The sequence below is a fragment of the Catharus ustulatus genome, chromosome 7, assembly GCF_009819885.2.
Source record: "Catharus ustulatus isolate bCatUst1 chromosome 7, bCatUst1.pri.v2, whole genome shotgun sequence".
In the NCBI taxonomy this organism is placed as follows: Eukaryota; Metazoa; Chordata; class Aves; order Passeriformes; family Turdidae; genus Catharus; species Catharus ustulatus.
Genome location: NC_046227.1, coordinates 28,611,156 through 28,623,642, shown reverse-complemented (window position 1 = coordinate 28,623,642; position 12,487 = coordinate 28,611,156). Strand labels below are relative to the sequence as shown.

General features: G+C 42.9%; 1 protein-coding gene across 2 annotated transcripts; it reads left to right on the top strand.

Moving 5' to 3' along the window:
* The first annotated feature begins 452 nt into the window (after window positions 1–452).
* CCDC14 (coiled-coil domain containing 14) lies at window positions 453–11,304 on the top strand. Of its 2 annotated transcripts, XM_033065213.1 has the most exons (13): window positions 453–497; window positions 1,475–1,530; window positions 2,000–2,063; window positions 2,766–2,838; window positions 2,932–3,072; window positions 4,933–5,169; window positions 5,255–5,349; window positions 6,305–6,863; window positions 7,380–7,521; window positions 8,108–8,187; window positions 8,627–8,845; window positions 8,931–9,063; window positions 10,105–11,304. In XM_033065213.1, the coding sequence occupies exons 1-13, from the start codon at window positions 465–467 to the stop codon at window positions 11,078–11,080; spliced, it is 2,808 nt and encodes a 935-aa protein (XP_032921104.1). In that variant the 5' UTR covers window positions 453–464; the 3' UTR covers window positions 11,081–11,304. The 2 variants fall into 2 exon arrangements, with proteins under 2 accessions (XP_032921104.1, XP_032921105.1); XM_033065214.1 differs by lacking the exon at window positions 4,933–5,169.
* Window positions 11,305–12,487: the final 1,183 nt, after the last annotated feature.

The following is a 12,487-nucleotide window of genomic DNA, read 5'->3' as shown; positions in this document are numbered from 1 at the left end:
GGGAGGGATTGATTCTGTGACTCCGTGACTACTCACCTGCAGGGCTCGGTTTTCCACTTATTTTATGAGTATAGGGAGCCCCTGTCCCGCAGGGATTGCTCGTCCCAAAGATTCCGTAGGGAACCGAACAACGCTGCGGCCGGACAGCAACTACAGGGCAATTCCCGGCTCCGGAGGGGCGCCCCCTCAGGGAGAGGAGGTGCGGGGCGAACAGCGCCCCCTCGCGGCCCGCCCTAGCCCCACCCTTCCCCCCCTCGCCTCCCATTGGCTCCTCCCCGCTCGCTCTCAGCCAATCCCCGACCGCGCTGCCCGGCTCATCTCATTCCCGCGCCCGCAGCCGCCGGCGCGCCACGAGGCGGGGCCGTTAGCCCCGCCCCCTCGCGCACGGACCGGGCGGTGATTGGCTGGCGCTGGCGGGGGCCGTGCGGACGTGGGCGGGGCCGGGCCGGGGCCGGGCCGGGGCCATGGCCGCGCCGGGGGCTGCGCCTCACCGCAAGGTGCGTGAGGGCCGGGGGGAGCGGGGTGGGCTCGGTCCTCGTTCGGGACCTCCTCACCAGAGCCCAGGGGTGCTCGGAGCGGGTGAGGGGGCACTGGGGGTGCTTTCTGCCATCCGTGTAACGACTCCTGCGCGAGGTTGGGCCTTCCGAGGCCGAGCCCGGCTTGCACCGCAGCCACCTGACTGACGGTGGTCCTGATGCGCTGTGTGCGGTTCTGGGCCTGTCTCTGCCCGAGAGTCCTGAGCTCCTAGATCGGCTCCAGCGGCCAGCAACGAGGATCAGCGTGGTCTGGAGCCTCTGGGAGCCTGTTCCTTACGGGGAAAGGCTGAAGGGGCTGTGCGTGTTCAGCCTCGAGAGGAGATGACGGAGAGCGCACCTTTGTGTATGAATAGCTAAAGGGGGGGTGTCTGAGGATGGAGCCAGCAGTAGGACACGAGGCAATGGGTAGAAACCGATGCACGGGGAGTTCCACCTGAGCATGAGGAAGAACAGGTTGCCCAGGAGTCTCCCTCACTGGAGATATTCAGGAACAGGTCAGGATGCAGACCTGTGCCATGTGCTCTGGGATGGCCCTGCTTGAGCCGCTGTGTTCCTTCCAGCCTCACCATGCTGTGGTTCTGTTTCTGTGTGGTGTGCTCTGGCCATAGATGATTCTTAAAGCCCCCACAGTTCAAACTTGTATTTATCAAGTATGGTTTCCATTTGAAACGCATTTGTACATCAGCTCTTGGGGAGTCCTTACGTGAGTGGCCGTGTCTGTGGAATGCTGTGGATATTAACAAAGCATCCTGCTGTCAAGGCATGTTTTGTCAAATGGAACCCTCAAGTTTCAGGCTCTGCTGGCAGCAGTTGCCCCCTTGGCTTGAGAGCTGTAACTTCCCTTGAACTGCTCTATCTTGGCAAAAGTTCTTGGAATTGGTGGGCAATAGTAGTCTTCAAGTGTTGTGAAAATCAAAGTGTATTTCTGTATTCAACAGGCTCTGTCTTCTGGAAGGCTGTCAGGTGCAGCTAAACTAACAAATGGAAGAAATCAGTAAGACCTTATTCACTAATACTGTTTTAAATTGGTGTATGTGTGAGCATTTGAGAGCCTTATACTTGTCATACCTCACAACTGAACAAAAAATCCTTGTCTGTATATATAAAATGCTTTGAACTGAAAGGTTCTAAGCAGCCCTTAACAGACAGGCACAAACTGAATAGAAATTTTGCATATAAAAATACAGATTTCACTCTTCATGTTTTATTTGTAGAAGAGTGAATTTATGTAATTACTAGCTGCATGTAAGACTGTTGAGTGACGACTGAGTTCTTCTTTGAAATAAATTGTTATTATTTGGTTAAAATGTTTGTTGCATACAGCCATGCATACTTTTTAGAAAGAATGTTATTTTTTTTCACGGTGAAATTAATTTGCTTGCTATTATTGAATTAAAGTAGAGGGTTTTTTTACTTTGTTTCCCATTAAGCAGATTGTATGAACAGTGAGTTTCATTTTTCAGGTTTGGCTTAAGGAAAGGATGTCATTCTCATGTAGAATTCTGTTCCACTGAATCTGACAATCAGGTAATTAAATGGCTCTTTAACACAGTCATCCCTGTTGTCTAAAGAGAAGGGAAATTGGAATACCTTGAGTAACAGAAGAAAGCCAGATTAATTTAGATCCTAATTAATTTGCATCTGAACCTGAAATTGCTCCTGCAAGAAAAGCAAGAGTGTCTGTACTGCATCTTGCAGATAGAAGCAAATGGGCTTTGTGTGCAGTGAGTTTGGCTCTGACGGATTTCCTCAAGGCACAGGATGCATTTTGCAAACACAAATAAGCTGCTTATGGACAAGGGCTGGCCCTCCCATAAGAGCAGCCACCCTTGTTAGGTTTTTGTGCTGGAAAGAAAGAGTAGCATGGAGTCAGTGCTGCATGGTTTTGTGCATGGTTTCGTGTAGTCATGAGCCAGTTGCCTTCAAAATACAGATAGGCTGGGCTTTTTAAATGCATATGGAAATAAGAATAAAAAGCATATCCATAATTAACATAAAATTGAGCAAATGGACATGGGTGCAACAACACAATTTATTTATTTGGCAGAATCTGTGTGTTTGCAAACTTCCATGTAATTGCAAAGTAGTGCATAGGCAATGATACATTTTTTTGGCTATGAGTTGTTCTTTGTCAGGTGGCAGATTGGGGTAAAACCTCTAAAACAGCATCTTGGTTTACTGAAAGAAGACAGTGCTACTCATTTACTGACTGCAGTGCTCTTTGTGCAGGTTGATACTATTCATAATGGACTTGACCATTGTGCAGCTTTACTGAAGACTATCTTACAAAAGGAAGCTCCAGGTTGTACTACTGAAAACACAAGTTACATTTTTAGGTTTTGTAATGCTCTCTTAATTTGTTTTGTTGACCTCATTTTCTTTCAACTAATACTAGGTAGGGAGACTGTCCATAAACGACCTGGGAAAACAACTACCTTTAAATGTGCTTCCAAGCCTTTGCTAACTAAAGGAAATGCTTCCATGAAGAAAGGGTTAAAAAGAGTCATTACTCCTGCCCCTGTCCAAAAAGAAATTGGTAAGTGGGCTTTCTTAGGCCTGATTTTTTTTTTTTTTTTTTTTTTTTTTTGTTCAAGCAACCTTGAAAGACTCTTCAACTTCGTGAGATTCAGCAAGGCTTCAAATAATTGTTGCCATTTGTTACAGGTTGATCCTGTGTTGGATCCACAAAAGTATGTATTACAGTAAATTCACGAATACAAGCCGCACTGAGTATAAGCCGCATCTCTGGGTGTTGGCAAATATTTCGGTTTTTGTCCATAGATAAGCCGCACACGAATATAAGCCGCTTTGTCGTTCGCAGCGAGGACCCGCGTGCAATTAGTAACAGAACCGCGGGAGGGCGGGGTTTACTGGCTGAGCTAAGGCTGTGCAGGCTCGGCCCGCTAGGGGCCGCTGACGGGGCCAGGTGGCCCAGCCCGGTGCTGCAGCTCGGGGCCGGCCGCCGCTGCCCCTGGGCTCGGTCACCCCGGGTCGGCGCTGCCCCGCGGTGGCAGGCAGGGACGGAGCTTCCCCCGCTCCTACGGCAGCGGCGGCGGGCGGGGACGGAGCTTTCCCGCGCCCGTGGCGCCGGCGGTGGGTGCGGACAAAGCACCCCACCTCCTCCCCGAGCTGCGGCAATGGTGGCGCGCACTTCCCCCCCCCCCCCCCCCCCCCCCCCCCCGGGCCGCGGCAATGGCTGCGCAGGGCTCCCGTCGGCTCCCGGAGCCGCGGCAACGGCGGCGCCCCCCCCCCCTCCTCCCCTGGGCTGCGGCAGAGGAGGGAAGAAGAGAGCTCTCCCGCCTCTCTCCCTGCCCCCCGTGCTGCCGGCGGGGAGCCAGGGCAACACGGTAACACTGTAACAATTGCGAAATGCCGGCTTTTACTGGCAGGTGCTTGGCTCGGCACTCTGGCTGGCACGTCTGGGGTTGTAAATGCCAGAAAATTATTCACAGATTAGCCGCCCCCGACTATTAGCCGCACTTCCGGGTTTCCACCAAAATTTTTGTCAAATTGCTGCGGCTTGTATTCGTGAAATTACTGTATTTCCTTTTAGAAACCTTAATTTTTTACTAAACAATTACAGAAATTCACAAGTGGTTAAACTTTAGGTACAAGAAAGAAAGTTGACTGTGTTTGCAAAGATCAGCATCATCAGCTTTGTCTTGCAGGAAGTGGAGAAGAATGACACCCTTTCCCTATTTCTCTTGGACAGGGAAGCATTGCAGCCCTTGGTCTCAGTTTAGGATCTACAGCTAGAAACTGGTCTGAAGTTCAATGTCCAGCCAGGCTTTGCTCAAAAAAGGATTTGTGGAAACAGGGAAGTGGGATTAGAAATGACAAGACCTCAAATGGTTTAGTGGCCAAAGCACTGAATAGAAAGGTAGATAGGGTGCTGTCAGCTGAGATGGTCCCAGGGGAAATATTTCATTTATTGTCCTTTCTGCCTGTCTGCACCCTGTTTCTTCTGTGCAATTTCTAATCTAGTAGGTGAGTGGGGCCTGTAGACAGGTGTGTAGCAGAATGCCCACTGGGAATTGTAGGAAGTGAGCATGTAGTTGATAATCTTCCCAGCACTGTAAAATTACAGAGTTTTAGTTATACATAACAAGAGATTTTGAGAATTGTGTTTTAGAACTGGCCTTCTGTAGGATTAAGTCCCTGCACTTCCTTCAAGGACAGCTGCCTGTCCAGCTGGTTTAGGTTGCTCTGTCTGGAAGAAAAAATTGATGAATTCATTTGCTGGTGAATCAAAATCTGACTGGTATTCTGGGCCATAGGATCTTTGTTTCAGTTTTCAAGGGACCCTGCCAGAATCTACCAGACAGTGCCATGGGTTTATGTAGTTCAAGAAGACAGGCAGCTTCAGCTGGAGTTTTTTTGCTTTCTTTTTCTACAGTGCCAATATCAAATAGAAAAGTTGCCTCATCTACCACACCTTCTACTGAGAAGGAACTTTCCAGTGCAGCACAGAATCAAGTGGTTCAATCTATTCATGGGCCTTGCAGTGAACACTCTCCTGGGGCATATCAGAAACTATATGAGCATGTGCAAACTCAGATGTCTCTGATAACTGGCCAGCCCCTGCAGAAGAGTAATGAAATTCCTCCTGTAACTCCTTCTACCTCAAACCAGGGTTAGTGAAACTATTAATATAGAATTGTTTATCTGCGTGAGTTTTGCCCACATTGCCCTAATCTATGAGTGTTGTTTTCTTTTAGGGTGCCAAAATGTTACAGCTTTGAATTATCAGTTACCTACCTCCACATCAGCACTGTCCCTGCAGCATTCAGCTAATCCTTTATCCACTCAGTCAGTAAGTAAAAGTTTGATTCTCACTATCAATAAACATTGAATTAGCACTGCCTATTTTTTTATACATTTACTTTTGTCAGTTTTCCTAATAATGTTCCTTTTAAAAAATTGTGTGTTTCAGACTGTAGTGATAACAGAGAAAACACTGCTATTCCAAACCCATTTTATATAGACACCAAAAAATGAAATTTAAGGCATTTCAACTGGCAGCTTGCTTCTGCCTGGGGAATTCTGTAATGGACAGCAAACATGGAAAGTGCAGGAAATTGTTGATTACTGTTAATTGCATGCTCAGTAATGCACACTAGGATCATTAAGCAGCTCCTGATAGAAGAACTCATATATCATATGGAGCTTTCCCTGCCAATGATCAAGGCAATTAATTCTTCAGACATGCTGTATTATCTTAGAGTCACGTGTGAAAATGCCTGTGTATTTAAGGGTATAGAATAGAGGTGTTGGAGAGTACCAGCTGCCACCTCAGGAAGTGTGGCAAAAGGCTTGAATCTACCTTGAATTTGTAAGACTGTAGTTTTACCTTCCATCTGCAGGCAGTCCATGTATAGCTAGTGATGACCTTGACTTTTAAAAAATTCATCTACTTAAAATACTGAAAGGTTACAATGTTGACCTTTGTATTTCTTTTCTTCCCTGTTCTGCTTGGATTCAAGAAACTGCTGAGGTTTTTTTCAATTACAGACCAGTTGTAAAAGAAGTGTGCTTTAATGTTTTCCAAAACATTTAAGATAAAGGTAATCTAAATCAGATTTACATTTTAAGTGCTCCATATGATAAAGGAAAATGACTTCATTATTAATTTGTAGTTTTTCTTATAATTAGCAAAGAATGAGCAAGTCTGCATTGAGTCAGACATGGGTAGTGCTGTTTGAGATTTTTCTCCTAAAGATTTAAAAATCATGTTAATTTTTTGTTTAATTAGAACATCTTTTATGCAGGGTGTTCCTGTAGACAGTGCCAATGAACGTGTGCCAGAGATGGGAGGACCTGTGGTTTGCCCAGTGGTTTCTGCTGCTCCTGCTGCACAAATAGAGTCTGGAACTGCTCCTCCTGGTGTGATCCCTTGTACAACACCAGGAGCATCAACCCTTTCAGTGCCTGCACTGATGCCAACATCTTCTGCCAGAGAGATGGCCCCAAGCCAAGAGCAGCAGATACAAGAAGTAGATTTGATGCGGTGCATACAAGCCCTGTTACAATCCCATGAAATGCTGAATGGCAGGACTGAGCACAGGGGCCATCATCACTGTCCAGAAAAACATGGTGGCTCATGTGACACAGAGGAGGATAGTCCTGAAGAATACAGTGAGGACACAGTCAGTGAAGAAGATGAACTGAATGTACTTGACATGTCTCCAGTGAAAGATACAAGCTGTAAGGCAAGTTATGTGAAGAAGGTTCTAAAATCTAGAAAAGAAAGTCCAGAAGAAACAGCCCATAAAGTTAGGACTGTAAAGTATCTTATGGGTGAACTCAGAGCACTGGTAACAGATCAAGGTGAGGACATTTTTCTTGTGCAGTAGAGTTATTACATGCAGATAACATAAGAGGAGTGAGCACTTCAGTTTCTGGAAGTTGTTTGTGTTAGATGATATGTGACATCTTTGGTTTTTCACAAGTCTAAAACCTTCAGGGTTCACTCTGGATAAGTATTATTTTTCTAGTATTTAAATTTTATCATGACAGCAAGATAAAGGTTGTTGCTACTCCATACACAAAGCTTTCCCCTGAGGAGGGTCCTGGTGTGGACAGATTGCAATAGCAGTCCCACCAAGGCTGGTTGGAAAGATGGTGGGTTGTGTTTTATTGAGGATGTAAAGCATAGTTTTCCTACTCAAACTTAACAATTTTAAATAAACGTAGTTAAAGATGACAATTGCTTGGCGGGGGAACCCCAGACACTACTAAATCACTAATTAATCACTTTGCAGATGGCTTAATCACATGTAAAACATGAGTTATATTACAGATTTACAGGTTTATGGAGTCTCTTTTTCCCCTGACTTCTTGCAGGCGACTCAGAAATGCTAAGGTTGATGAGTGAAATCGAAGGCTCCGTGTCATTGCTCCCAGCTGTGGTGGGAAGTACAAATCTCCAGGCTGAAATAGCTCTGGCTTTGCAGCCCCTGCGCAGTGAGAACGCGCAGCTGCGCAGGTGGGGACTCCTCAGTGAGCCTGTGCTCACTGCACGTGCACCTAAAGCATCTCTAACTGGGCTGGTTTAAATTGCCTTTGTTAATGCTCTTCCCTTCTTGTCTGTGCAATATTTCTGAATTAGAAAATGTGTTGGTAAGGCCATGTACTTTAAAAAGCGATAATTAATGCACAGCATGACTTTGGTGTTTTAGTAGTTACCTCATGATGGGGCCTTTGAGTCGGTGGGGTCAATGCATCACTCTGAAAACTGTACTATCAAGATAGCCTGCTTGTATTCTTTTTGTAGTTTATTCTCAAATACAAAAGTGTCTTTTATTTCAGGGGGTTCTCACATAACTGGGTAACATTTGCTTCAGAGGAGGGTTATATACCAGATATTTACCAGACACTTGGAAAGGGTCTTTTGTGTTGGATAAGTGCCAGAATGTAAGAAAAATGTGTTATTAAGACTTCTTTATATTTCTGAAATATTCCCTGGCATTTAATTCTCAAAAGCAACTTATCACCAAACTAATTTGAATTGCAGTCCTTTTAAGTCTATTGTAATATTTCTGAATTTGTGCTTTTCCCCAATTCATATTTAGGAGACTAAGAAGGTTAAACCAGCAACTTAGGGAACAAGAAAGCAGTGAGAAGACATCTGGACAGAGCTGCAACTATGAACGTAAAGTACCAATAATGTTGCTTGATAGGGGCATATTTGTTAAAGCTTTATTACAATAGATTTTTTTAGAAACATCTGTATCTGTAGTTTCATATGTTTGTATGTATTGTGGCCCTTAGTACTAGCTGAACTATGTGGGTCTAATGCTGCACCTGCATTTGCATGGACTGTTGGGCCTTTTTAAACTTCACATAGATGGATTTGGCTCTTCAGCTGCCAAGCAGGTTATTTTTCCTTACATGCCTCTTAAAATGAAGATGACTGATTAAATAATTAAGAAGAAAGCTTGAGCTTTATCTGGCTGCAAAACAAAAAAACCAAACCCTCCTATCTGTAACCATAATTCACATTACCAAGATTATTTTAAAAAATTTGTTTAGTTCAGAAATTCAAGCTACCACACGAAACACTTAAACATTTTATGTTTTACTTTTGGTAGTGGTTTCTTTGCAGTCCTTGAATATGATGCTCCAGAGTCAATTGAAAGAATCACAGAAAGGCCTTGATTCACTACAGGCTAAGAATGAAGAACTACTGAAAATAATAGAAAGTCAGAAAGAAGAAAATAAACATCTTGCAAAAGGTATTCAAGATAAAGAAGAAGAATTGCTAGAAAACAAACAGCATTATGACATTCATTCCACCAAGCTCAAGATTGGTATGTGTTTTCAATTTGGTTATTCTGTGTTTAGCATTTTAAAAATTAAAGGAAATAATTATGTAAGTTCTTATTGGCATTTCAGATGTGGAGGAGGCATTGGGAACTGTGAAGAGCCTTCAGTTTAAGCTAGAAGCTTCAGAGAAAGAAAATAAGATTTTGGGCATAACATTACGTCAGCGTGATGCAGAAGTTAAGAGACTGAGGGAATTAACCAGGTACTATTGGCTTAACTTTTTTCTGCCTCCTGACATTATTTTTCTTTTTAAAAAATCTTCTTTCTTATTCCTTGCTGTTTTTTCATCCTGTGGATTATTGTAGTCTTAGTATCTTGGTGGTTGGAGATCCCATAAGATAAAACTTCTCTTTGCAGTTCGTTTTGTTACAATGCTGCTATCATTTTTTTTAAAAACAGAATTGTCATATTCTGTGACTAGAGTTCTGTGGTAAAATAGTATCTCCCATAACTTATGTGAAGTCTTGACTCCTAATAGCAGATCTACCAGTAAGAACTATTGCTTTGAATTTATTTTATCTTGCTCAGTGGCAAGCTGGGAGATATAAATAGCTTTTTGCAGATGCATAGTGGTGTGTATATGCAATTGCTTTAGATATGTTGTGCAGAGGAAACAGAACTGTTGTCTGTCATGTTTATAGTTGGAATTGATTGGAATAACAGAATATTTTGAATAGACATTTCAAATTCTTCAGTAGAATTTTAGACACTTCGGTGAGTGCTGTGCTGACCACCAGGTGGTGGCAGAATGATGTCACATTATGTGTGTGTATCTGTGTATGCTAGAGACATAAGCATCTAAATGTTCATCTCTTTTGATGTAGAGAGAAGTAAGTTAGAAGAATTATTTCTTTTATTATGTTTTTTTATTTAGATGCAATGGGAATAATAATTCAGAAAACCTTAGTGGTTTTGGTAACCACTTCTGCTTTGTAACAGTTTCTTGGCATCAATTTATTTCATCTTGTGCTGCTCAGAGCAGGGACACCAGGCATAATCTGGAGAACTTCATTGGATTGTGCTATTTTTGTTACTTTTTAGCCACAGTGAGCTGAAGAAGAATGCAAAAAACTGGAATTGGTTCACATTTGTAACTGCATTTTATAACAGTATCTAGAAAGTGCATTGCCACGTTGCCACAGCCTGATAAATTGAATGTTTCATTTCTACAGAAGAATTTTTAATTTGTTTTTTTTTTTTAGTGACTGATTTTCAATCTGTTTGGTTGATTTTACCCTAACAGAACCTTGCAGGGCAGCATGGCCAAGCTTCTGTCTGACCTCACAGGGGACAATGTTAGACCTAAACCTGAAAAAGCTCTCTCAAAGTCTCTTTTGGAAGACCATGAAAAGCAGATGCAACCTGAACTGTTTCCTGGGAGTACTTCAGTAATGACTTATCTTAAAACATTAGAAATGGACCATATTTTGATAGATAAGGATCTTCAATTCCCAAATAAAATTGGAGAAGCAGAAATGCAAAATCTGTCCTATGAAAAGTTTGCTGCTGAAGGAAGTAAAATTAACAGTACATTCACAGAAAAACAAACATCAGCTGCCAGAGGACCACCAGCTCCATTGAAGCAAGATGCAGAAACAGGGAGTGATTCTGGAACTCTACTAGATGACCAAACCAAGTTGGATGAGACAATTTATATTCCACTGACTAGCAGTGCCTCTAAAAAACAGCAGCCAGTCTCTGGAAGAAGCAGTGTGCTCTCCCAGAGCAGAGGGGCTTGTCAGAGGCTGGATTACCACTGTGAGCACCCAAGCTCTGTGCAGCAGTATGGATGTGAGGATCCAACTCTACTGGATAAATTAAATGCTGGGCACAGTGTGAAAAAGACTGTAGAAAACACACTTGAAATTACAGAGGATAAAGCAAAGCCAGAAGGAGACAAAGTCCAAGTGAGACCAAGAGGCATTCCAAGTGGGGCTGCAGAAGATTTCATGGATAAACCAGACCAGCCTCAGCCTGATACATACCCTCGTGTATCTATGCCATTTCCAACGGGGTTTTCTGAGAAAACAGGCAGTAAAGCCACTGATTTTAGTTGTATTTCATTTGATGATTTCTCAGGGAGGTCTGACTGGAGCGCATCTTCTTTCTCAACATTTACTTCTCGAGATGAAGAGGACTTTAAAAATAGCTTAGCAGCCTTGGATGCCAACATAGCCAGGTTACAAAGGACTCTACAAAGTAACATTAGGAAACAATGAGATTGAGAAAGCAAAATGGACTGCAGCTATTTGGATGAATTAAGTTTTTCTGAAATATATTAAGTATGATACTGATACGTATATTTGTATGTAACAACTTGTTCCTAGCTGTCTCAATTATGGATAGAATTTGTTCCTCATTAGGCTGTGGTGCTGTTCCCCTTGATGTGTACAACTTGAAATAATTGGCTTTTTATATGAAATACAAATGGCTTTTTAAATTATGACTTAGTTTTATATTCTTTACTTGCAAAATTAAATGTACTTGTTTACTTGTGGTTCTTTTCCTTCCCCAAAGAATTATTGTAAGGTGCTGTACATGAGCAAGAGATTCCTCAGGTAGAGGCCAGGGAAGAGCTAGTTACAGAGCAGCTCTGCAGGAATGCTGAGAGTTACAGTTGCTAAGTCAGGATCACACTATTCCAAAAAGAAAGGCAGCCATCAATATGGGATTTTTAGTGTATGCTATATCCTATGAAATATATGAAGCAATCCTTTTTCACTCACCACTGATAAAACTATTTTCTCTTTGGACATTGTACTTGAAGGAAGAAGTTGATGAAGTGGAGAGTCCAGACTAGGGCAACAAAAGTATCATCAAATTCCATTGCTTTGTACAGTTCTGTTATATGGCATGCTTTTTACAAATGCTTACTTTTTACCTAAAGTAAAAGGGAATGTAGTAAATGTAGTACCGCTGGCTAAACACAGAAAAGAAAGATGCTGAGGAACAGAAGCAGCAGAGCTGACACAAGGGAGACAAATGAGGCTTTAGCTGAAAGCTGGCAAACCAGTACAGTTAGGAAAGCACCAGAATATACAGCCTGAGGAAGGCATGGAAATTCTACAGTTGTTGAGGTGTCAAACATCTCTTGGACATTAATACAGAGAGTCTGGACTGAATCACCCAAATTGGCTCTCACAGGAATGGGAGTGGAGGAGGGAATGATTCCAGTCTGTTGTTCTCCCTGACAGGCTTTTCCACATCTCAGTCTCAAGAATATGCTTAATGTAAGTATTTAAGTTACAGGTACCATTCTGTGCCTCTTATACCCTCAGCAGTGCTTCAGAGCTGGTTTTCAGGGAAAATGCCTTTGGGAAAGGAACAGCTGTATAAAGACCTGAATTTAAGACTGCTTTTTCTGAAGAATTGCCTGTTATTTTTTTTCCTAGAAAACACTGTTGTCCTTCTTGGCACTCTTTCCCTGTATATTGCCATGTAGGAGAAAAGTCCCTCGTGGTTATCTGCTTGTGTGGACACATTTTAAAGTTAGGATGCTGTCCATGCATTGTGCTGGGGAGCAGCTCTGTGATTATTTTAGTTACTGGTAACTGAGTCATACAAAGGTATGAAGAGAACATGCACTACAGAAGATGCCAACTGGCACTCCTACTTTGAAAAAGGAA